At 41.2% G+C, this 10,228-nt stretch overlaps 1 protein-coding gene and 1 long non-coding RNA gene across 2 annotated transcripts; one reads left to right on the forward strand and one right to left on the reverse strand.

Moving 5' to 3' along the window:
* Positions 1-2,330: 2,330 nt before the first annotated feature.
* On the reverse strand, positions 2,331-4,010 carry LOC126595503 (uncharacterized). Its single transcript, XR_007613563.1, has 3 exons — positions 3,173-4,010; positions 2,817-2,995; positions 2,331-2,685 (listed from the first exon to the last, which is right to left on the reverse strand). It is a non-coding gene; the product is annotated as an uncharacterized LOC126595503 (long non-coding RNA).
* A 1,923-nt stretch (positions 4,011-5,933) lies between these two features.
* LOC126595461 (secreted RxLR effector protein 161-like) lies at positions 5,934-6,629 on the forward strand. Its single transcript, XM_050261748.1, has 2 exons — positions 5,934-6,277; positions 6,332-6,629. The coding sequence occupies exons 1-2, from the start codon at positions 5,934-5,936 to the stop codon at positions 6,627-6,629; spliced, it is 642 nt and encodes a 213-aa protein (XP_050117705.1).
* Positions 6,630-10,228: the final 3,599 nt, after the last annotated feature.

Consider the following 10,228-nt stretch of genomic DNA (forward strand, 5'->3'; position numbering starts at 1 on the left):
TCATTACGCGGTACAACCCCAGAAGATGAAGGCAATAAATGCCTTTGGAACAAACCCACAAATCTCTGATGATCAAGTAAAACCTGACCATCAGATTCCTTCATCTGGTCAAGCTTCCTCTTCATGTTTGTAGCATAATCATGTGCGAGCCGGTGCAACTGTTTATTCTCATGCTTGAGCCCTCTAATCTCCTGTTTGAGACTCATCACTTCAGCCGCCAATGATTCAACTTGGCGGGTTCGAGCAAATAGGCGTTGGGCCATATTAGACACAGAACCTGCACACTGAACACTGAGAGCCAGAGAATCCTTAACAGCCAACTCATCAGACCGTTTGGAAAGTAGTCTGTTATCTTTGGGAGTGAGAAGGTTCCTGGCCACTACCGCAGCGGTCATATCATTCTTCATCACGGAATCCCCAACGGTAAGAGGATCAGTAGGGGAGACGAAGGATGGGCGCCATATGTTGTCTGGAGAAGGCGGGGCTGCCTCTTCAACAAGGTTCAAGTCAAAATGACGGTCGGAGGGGCCAGACATTTTCAAAGGTGTTGAAGAGAGAAGAGGTCGGACAAATCAAGATCTTAGAAGTGCAAGAATGGAGCTTCTACTGGTGGATATTCAAGTGTGCTTTGGAACTTAATGTCAGCCCCTATAAAAATCTGCACTCGACGAAGCTTCAGAAATCGAAGAGGCGCCTGCTCAGAAATCGAAGAGGCGTTTGCTTTCTCAAAAGCTGGGCTGCCCAGAGACCACGAGGGTCGATCTCAGATATCGAAGAGGCGTTTGCTTTCTCAAAAGCTGGGCTGCTCAAAGACCATGAAGGCCGATCTCAGAAATCGAAGAGGCTTGCTTTCTCAAAAGCTGGGCTGCTCAGAGACCACGAGGGCCGATCTCAGAAATCGAAGAGGCACCTAGTTTTCCATCCTTGTCAGCACCTGTCACACGCACACTCAGCTTTACGAAAATTATGGGCATTCTGTCGAAGATTTCTGGCGAAGTAGAAAGCACATGAATCGTACTGTTCAATCACCCACTTCCCACACGCAACAGTAGCTCATGGGTACCACAGATAACTTTGCCAAAGTTCTCTGACAAAGTTGAGACACGTGAAGCTTGCAGCTCCCACTACATCGCTCTGACCAAGAAGGGTAAAAGAATAGCAAAGAAACAACACTAACAAAGTTTAGACACATAAATTTTAAAGGTCTAGCTACCATATTACTACCCACAAGGGTAAAGGAACAGTACCACTGCTGGATAATTGGAAAGTCCCGGTGTGTCAACCTCTGTGCTTCGTGGCAAGGTAGACTAGCAAACATGCCCAACCTTTACTCATATTCGAGAAAACACTCCCAACAAGATTGCTTGCTCTAAAATCGAAGAGGCAACGCCCTCCAAATCTCGAGAGCCAGACTCCCAACATGATTACTTTCTCAAAAATCGAAGAGAGGGTATAGGAACAGTACCACTGCTGGATAATTGGAAAGTCCCTGTGTGTCAACCTCTGTGCTTCGTGGCAAGGTAGACTAGCAAACATGCCCAACCTTTACTCACATTCGAGAAAACACTCCCAACAAGATTGCTTGCTCCAAAATCGAAGAGGCACCGCCCTCCGAATCTCGAGAGCCAGACTCCCAACATGATTACTTTCTCAAAAATCGAAGAGAGGGTAAAGGAACAGTACCACTGCTGGATAATTGGAAAGTCCCTGTGTGTCAACCTCTATGCTTCGTGGCAAGGTAGACTAGCAAACATGCCCAACCTTTACTCACATTCGAGAAAACACTCCAAACAAGATTGCTTGCTCCAAAATCGAAGAGGCACCGCCCTGCGAATCTCGAGAGCCAGACTCCCAACATGATTACTTTCTCAAAAATCGAAGAGACACCGCTCCCCGAATCTCGAGAGCCAGACTCCCAACATGATTACTTTCTCAAAAATCGAAGAGACACCGCTCCCCGAATCTCGAGAGCCAGACCCCCAGCAGGATTGCTTTCTCAAAAATCGAAGAGGCATCGTTCTCCGAATCTCGAGAGCCAGATCCCCGATAGGATTGCTTGTTCGAAAACCGAAGAGGCACCACTTTCCCAACTTCAAGAGCTGGATCTCCTTGGATAAAGCTTGTCTGTAATCTTCACACGCAACATCAGCTTTCCAGATACCATAGACCACTTTTTCAAAGTGCTCTGACAGAGTTAAAACATGTGAAGTTGGCAGCTCCCACTACCGTGCTATGACCAAGCTGGGTAAAGGAATAGCATTATTACTTGATGTTAGGGAGACTCCTATATATGTCGACCTCCATCCCCAACGGACAGGCAGACTTGCAAAAATGCTCAACCCTTCATCTTATCTGAGAGGGCACTCCCAACGAAGCCTTTCGAAATATTCAGCTTTCTTTCCCCCCGATAATACCTCTGTAAACAAGCTATACTAGAGCAAGAATATCTCATATCATCAGGGTTAAAAGCAAGAGTATCCCATATCATGCTTTTTCCCTGTCTTTTCCTTTGGCCTTGTTTTTACCTGCAAGACAAGGAGAAAGAGAGCAATCAGTCAGCACTTGGAATCAAGCTTCCAGCCAGGAACTGACTGCTTGGAACCCCTTACCTGATTACTTACCTGGCATTGCTCTCGAGTACTCATCTTCAACATCTTATGCTTCCAGGGAAGATACTGCATCTGCCTGAGGAACAGATAGGGCAAGTGAGAAGGATACAAGGAAGCATGTGGAGACAAGCGTAACAGCACACGTGCCGATACATCCACTACTCTGTCAAAAGCAAAAGTATCCCATATCAGCAGGGTCGAACGTACTCTAGATTTGATGGACTTGTTTTGACCCTCAAATTCTTCAGTCGGCCTTATACTCTGGAGGAAACCAGAAAACCCTCCAGCCCAGTTCAAGAATAAGCCTGTGGAAAGTTACTTCTTCAAAAGCAAAAGTATCCCATATCATTTCTTCTCATTTTTCTTCTCTTTATCCTTCATGCTGCCTGCAAGATAGGGAAAATGTGAACAATCAGCCGGAGCTCTGATTGCTTACCTTGTCTGTCACCTCTTTCAGCAGATCCCCTAGCTCGGTGACTTGGGGGACTCCTACTACATGGTTTGTATCGCGCTTGACCAAGCCTGAAAGTACAAGTAAGCTTCAAGTGAAATTGATACATTACCTTGTGCATCTCCACCAGTTACAGATACCACCCCTGGATGGAGGAAGAGTACTTCCAGAGAAGATGCCACATCTACCTATGAGACAGATAAGGCAAGTCAAGACGATACCACACTCCGGTACTTAGAAGTTTCGTGGTTACGAGATCATTCTCCCACAATATTTCCTAATGTCATTTGTACTAAATCATTCACTTGTACTCACTAAAGGAGAGCTTGAACCTATGTACTTGTGTAAACCCTTCACAATTAATGAGAACTCCTCTATTCCGTGGACGTAGCCAATTTGGGTGAACCACGTACATCTTGTGTTTGCTTTCCTATCTCTATCCATCTATATACTTATCCACACTAATTACCGGAGCAATCTAGCGAAGATCACAAAAAGTGACCGTTTTCGCTACCTAGGATCTATCTTGCAAGAGAACGGAGAATTAGATGGAGATCTCAACCATAGAATACAAGCTGGATGGATGAAGTGTAAGAGTGCATCCGGCGTGTTGTGTGACCGTCGTAGGCCACTAAAGCTCAAGGGAAAATTTTATAGGACGGTAATAAGGCCAGCGATGTTGTATGGCACAGAATGTTGGGCGGTGAAGCATCAACACGTACACAAAATGGGTGTAGCGGAGATGAGGATGCTTCGTGGGATGTATGGGCACACGAGAAAGGATAAGATTGGGAATGAAGATATCCGAGGTAAAGTAGGAGTAGCCAAAATTGAAGGAAATATGAGAGAAAATCGGTTCCGGTGGTTTGGACATGTGCAAAGAAGGCCTACTGACGCTCCGATTCGAAAATGTGACTACGGGACAGGTTCAGGGCCGAAGGGGTAGAGGAAGACCTAGGAAAACTTTGGAAGAGACCCTAAGAAAAGACTTGAGTACTTGGATCTAACGGAGGACATGACACAAAACCGAGCGCAATGGCGTTCTAGGATTCATATAGCCGACCCCATTTAGTGGGAAAAGGCTTTGTTGTTGTTGTTGTTGTTGTTGTTGTAGTCTTGGACAACTACAAGAAAAAGGTCTGGCAATTATCATGCAACATGACAAGTGTTAAGTATTTCATCTTGAGCGGGGTCTGATTATGGAGACAGTAATGGCAACCAATAGAATGTTCATTATCTTAGCTCATTCATAACTCCAGGAGCAAGGATGCCTTATTTCCATGACAGAAGACTAACCACAACTTTGGCATCAAAGATATGGACACTTAACCTTGAATGGTCTGAAAATTTTTCAACAAAAGAAAATGGTGAAAGGATCACCAAAGCTTAAGGCTCTTGTGAAGGTATGTGAAGATTGCTTGGTAGGGAAGCAACAAAGAGACCCATTTCCAAAGGAAAGCACATGCAGGGCATCAACAATCCTTCAGCTCGTGCATGTTGATATATGTGGCCCTATAAGTCCTATGTCAAACAACAAGAAAAGGTACCTCATTACCTTTATTGATGATTATAGTATAAAGACATGGGTGTACTTTTTGGTAGAAAAATCAGAAGCCTTCGCTACCTTCAAGAGTTACGAGGCTAGGGTTCAAAAAGAAACTGGTGCACGTATAAAAAGCTTATGTATAGATCATGGGGGTGAGTTCACTTCACAGGAGTTCATAACTTTCTACAATATACATGGCATTCAAAAGGAGCTGACAATTGCATACACTCCCCAAAAAAATGGGTTGCGAAAAGGAAAAATATAACTATTATGAATATGGTTCGAAGAATGCTTTCTAAGAAGAAGATCCCAAGGACTTTTTGGCCAGAAGTAGTCAATTGGACCATTCATGTACTCAATAGAACTCCAACATTGGCAGTAAAGAGCACGACACCTAAAGAAGCCTGGAGCGGTTCCAAACCATCAGTGGAACACTTTAGGGTTTTTGGGTGCTTGTCACATGTTCATATCCCTGATAGTAAGAAGGTTAAACTCAATAGCAAGAGTTCGAAATACATCTTACTTAGAGTGGTCGGGATGTGGTCTTTGAAGAAGACAAAGCTTATGACTGGGGTGAAAAACACAATGACGTGATCATGGCTGATCTTAAATGGACCAAAGATGAGAAAGAGGATGCAAGAGATGATGCAGATGCAGACCTCACTGAAGATCCTCACTGAAGATGAAGCATTAGACAATGAAGAATCATATGAAAACAACCACCTGTCAGAAGGAGATTCCTCTCATGACTCACCAAATGAAGCCAATTCCATTGACAGACGAGTTAAAAGACAGTTGGCATGGATGAGACATTATGTGAGTGGAGAAGTCATTTCTGAAGATGAAGACATGGCTCATTTACCCTTGCTTACTAACAGTGATCCCATCACTTCAGAAGAAGCTGAGAATAGTGCAAAGTGGAGGAAAGCTATGAACTCAAAGATTGAATCAATAAAAAGAAACAACACGTAGGAGTTGATCGAGATACCATCATGAGGGAAAGTGATTGGAGTTAAATGGATTTACAAAACAAAGCTTAATAAGAATGGTAAGAGTTATACTTTCACTTGCAACCCAGAAAATTTGGTCAGTTTATCAGCTAGATATCAAGTCAACATTCTTACATGGAGAATTAAGTGAGGAAGTGTTTCTTGCACAACCTCCGGGTTATGAAAAAAAAAGGGAAGAAAATAAAGTATACAAGCTTAAGAAGGCCTCATATGGCCTTAAACAAGCTCCTCGAGCTTGGTATAGTCGTATAGAGTCTTAGTTTATTAAGGAGGGGTTCGAGAAGTGCCCATATGAACACACTTTGTTCGTTAAAACAATGGATGGAGGTAAGCTATTAATTGTATCTCTCTATGTTGATGATCTTATTTTTATTGGAAATGATGAGTCAATGTTCAAAACGTTCAAGCGTTCTATGATGATTGAATTTGATATGACTGATCTTGGAATGATGAGTTATTTTCTTGGGATAGAAGTGGTGCAAAGGTTAGAAGGTATGTATGTTGGCCAACAAAAATATGCTCAGGAAGTATTAGAAAGGTTCAATATGGATCAGTGCAATCCAGTGCATAATCATGTTGTTCCTGGTTTTAAGCTGATGAAGGATGAGGATGGGGTCATGGTTGACAACACTATGTACAAACAGATCGTGGGGAGTCTTATGTATGTAACTGCCACATGACTTGACATTATGTTTGTTGTGAGTTTAATTAGCAGGTATATGGAACGTCCCACTAAACTCCATCTACAAGCAGCAAAGAGGGTGTTAAGGTATTTGAAGGGCACAATTGATTTTGGGTTGTTCTACAAGAAGAGAGGAAATGAAGATCTCATTGGTTACACAGATAATGATTACGCTGGTGATCAAGATGATAGGAAGAGTACTTCAGGGTATGTTTTTATGCTGAGTTCAAAAGCAGTCTCATGGTCTTCGAAGAAACAACCTGTGGTCACATTAACCACCATTGAAGCTGAATTCATTGCTGCAGCTTCAAGTGCATGTCAAGTAGTATAGCTAAGAAGGATTTTACAATAATACAGTCATATACAACATAGATCCACATTCATTTCCTGTGATAATAGTTTTGCAATAAAGCTCTCAAAGAACCCAGTAATGCATGGTTGCAGTAAACATATAGATGTTCGTTTCCACTTACTTTGTGATCTCACTAAGGACAAACCCCAACTCGGAACGTCCACTAGGACTCCGAATCAAGTTGTGCTGGCCGACATCTGGAAGGTGACGAAGCCATCGAGTGTCGTGATGTGCAAAAATGTGGATAAATTTAAACCTAAGAGTGACAAGTCATCAATTTTTGACCAAAACTTAGGAACAACTAACATAATTTTCCGTATTCGATGAGGTGGCAAGATTCAAACATTAAACTCAGGAACCAAGAATGCTCACATCACGTGTGTGATGAACGCAATACTGCCCAACTTATGCTCTGATACCAAACTGACACACCCCGACCCGGAATGTCCACTAGGACTCCGAATCGAGCTGCGCTGGCCGACACCTGAAAGGTGACGAAGCCATAAAGTGTTGTAACGTGGAAAAATGTGGATAAATTTAAACCTAAGAGTGCCTAAATACCAAAGTGCACTGGTGAGCGGGTATGAACCCACTTCACACATGAGGTTAGAGCATAAGCAAGTACAGAAGAGCGAAATAAGAATCGTACCCTCGAAATAATATCCAATACTAAGAATCACCACGAATCTTCAACGATAAGAAAGCTTAGCTAATACAATCTGGATGGTGAAGACAAGACAAGGATGAGTTGCCCTATAATAAAATTTTAGTAGAAACCATATAAAACATCATAACCCCTCGACACGACACATGTATAATATCCAGAAAAATCATAAATATACCACAACACAACATCTCGTCAGCAATATCAAATAATTATGTGATTAATAATTTATACTAGCACGCAAGTCGAAGTCACCTATAGTGACCTGTACGACTAACCCATATCTCATCAAATATACTAGCCGATCACATATTCATCACATATGCTAGCCGATCACATATTCATCACATATGCTAGCCGATCACATATTCATCACATATGCTAGCTGATCAAATATTCATCATATATGCTAGCTGATCACATACTCATCACATATGCTAGCTGATCACATACTTATCACATATGCTAGCTCATCACATATGCTAGTTGATCATATATTCAACACATATGCTAGTGTTTGAAATGTGCCCTAAAACCAATCATATGATGATACTTTACGGACATTTCACATGTTAAACTAATCTAGTTTGACAATTCACATGTTAAACTAATCTAGTTTAATATCAAGGGCAAAGATTATTGTTTTAAGCCGTCTCATATAAATGTTATATGCTTAAACGATAAGTCCAAGGAATATGTAATTACGAGAATGTAATTTAAACAAGTTAGATTTATGAGACCATTCTCTTTCGTATACATATCCTAAACGTTCCTGATCATAGGATTGCCAATTGGGCATTGACAGTCTATTAAGATCAGTACGGGCTGTGTCTTCTCTCATGGAGAGTGACTGGTCTCGAGTCATTGGTGTGATTGACACCAAGACAAGCATGTAGGTGCTCAATAGCAAATAAGTCCACTGAACACGATCAACGAGGAGTTCTCATACTCATGTCACATAAGAACTCATGGTTGGGATAATGCAAAGTAGTCCTTTAACCTGAGGCATCATAGTTGTCTTGTGGTTAAGTCCTTGATCTTTATCTATGTCAAAGTCACTCCGTCAGAAGGTGTCCACGGCATAGTTGGGGTTAAGCCACTTAGCCATGGAGGCAAGTGAATGCGCAACAAGGGACCTCTAACCTTCAAACCGTTTGAGAGAGAATACTCTATGATATGATTAAGAATCTCTGGCCAGAGTATGAATGAGATTTAGGAAGTCATTCCAAATCACATTCAAGGTAATCATATAAGTAAATGAATCACATTGGATAGTAGACATGAATAAACTATCAAACCAAACAATGTGGTCAAGAGTATTGTATTAGAGAAATACCGTATTGCATTGTAATCCTAAACTGAATAGGTTCTCCACCTCTTCTTATTAGCTTGGGTAACCATGACATACTGCTAGGTGTCACTCATGGTTTGTAGAAGCCCTAAACGTGTATAATCACTAAAGGGAGAATTGAAAGTAAGTTTCAATTCACAATCGATTTGAAAGAGTTCTAATCGCCCACTGCCTCGCTAAAAGGAACCTAATGGATCGTACACCGTGTAAGGTAGAGATTGAAGAAACAACGGAGATGAGTAAGCCCCAGTTTGGGGTTGAGGTGATTTTAAAAAAAGCTCCTATGAAAAAAAGCTGGGAGTGTTTTTGGTGTTTGGTAAACTTCAAAAAAAGGGCTTATTTTGGAAGCTGCTGTGAGAATAAGCTGAAATCAAAGGAAAAAGCTGAAGCTGCAATTTGTAGCTTTGGAAAACTGGCTTTTTTTCAAAGCACACAGAACTACAGTGCTCCTTTAATGAAAAGACCCACTATCAGACTGCTTTTTTTTTCAAAAGCACTTTTACAAAAAAGTTTACCAAACACTCTGCTGATTTATTTCACAGCCGCTTATTCTCACAGCAGCTTTTTTTAAAGCACAGCAATACCAAACCAACCCTAAGGATAATTAAATGGTTTAATTATTTATGGCTAGGATTAATTAATATGTTAATTAATCAAACAAATAAAGTTCATTAAAAGACCACGGGTTAGTTTTGGGCCTCAAGGCCCAATGGGCTTTGAACGTCAAGCCCATTGACTTAAGTTGTATGACAACTTAATTCACAAAGGCCCAAAAAGCCCAATAAAACCCTATGGCCGGCCATATTGATAAAGGAGTGGGTTTTGGACTTATTACAAGTTTGCCACTCCAATGAAGATCGGTATAAATATGACTTTATAGCCTTTTCTTCATTAGGGTTTTCTTTTGGAGAAAAGATGAGAACACAAGCTCTCTTTTCTCTCTAAGAGGCCGGCCACCCTAGAGGAACATAGCTAGCAATCTTACTTCCTCTAGGTCACTCATTTCTTCATCAATCCTTCCTTGGTATGGAGACTTAGAGGTTCTCAACTTTGAGAACTTGGAGAAACCAATTCTTCCATCCAAATCCATGGAGCTAAGAAGCAAGGAATGAAGGCCCTATCTCTTGGGTGATTATCCTTTGCTTATGCAAAGAGGGATCAACAAAGGTATAAATTTCTCAACTCACTTTGTTTTAAGTTGAGTCTTGGTTCACCTAACAACTAGGCTTTGAATTTCATGGGTAATGTTTTGTTTTTTAGTGCATGCAAGCGTGATTCCGCCTTTTAATTGTTAATTGCATGCTATAGATGTTGCTCAAATGAACATGTTTTTCACAAAATTTCCTTCAGCTAGCTCATTACATATTCATCACATATGCTAGCTACTCACATATTCATCACATATGCTAGCTGATCACATATTCATCACATATGCTAGCTGATTACATATTCCTCACATATGCTAGTTGATTACATATTCATCACATATGGTAGGTGATCACATTTTCATCACATATGCTAGCTGATCATATATTCATTACATATGCTAGCTGATTACATATT

Source organism: Malus sylvestris, chromosome 13, assembly GCF_916048215.2.
Source record: "Malus sylvestris chromosome 13, drMalSylv7.2, whole genome shotgun sequence".
NCBI lineage: Eukaryota > Viridiplantae > Streptophyta > Magnoliopsida > Rosales > Rosaceae > Malus > Malus sylvestris.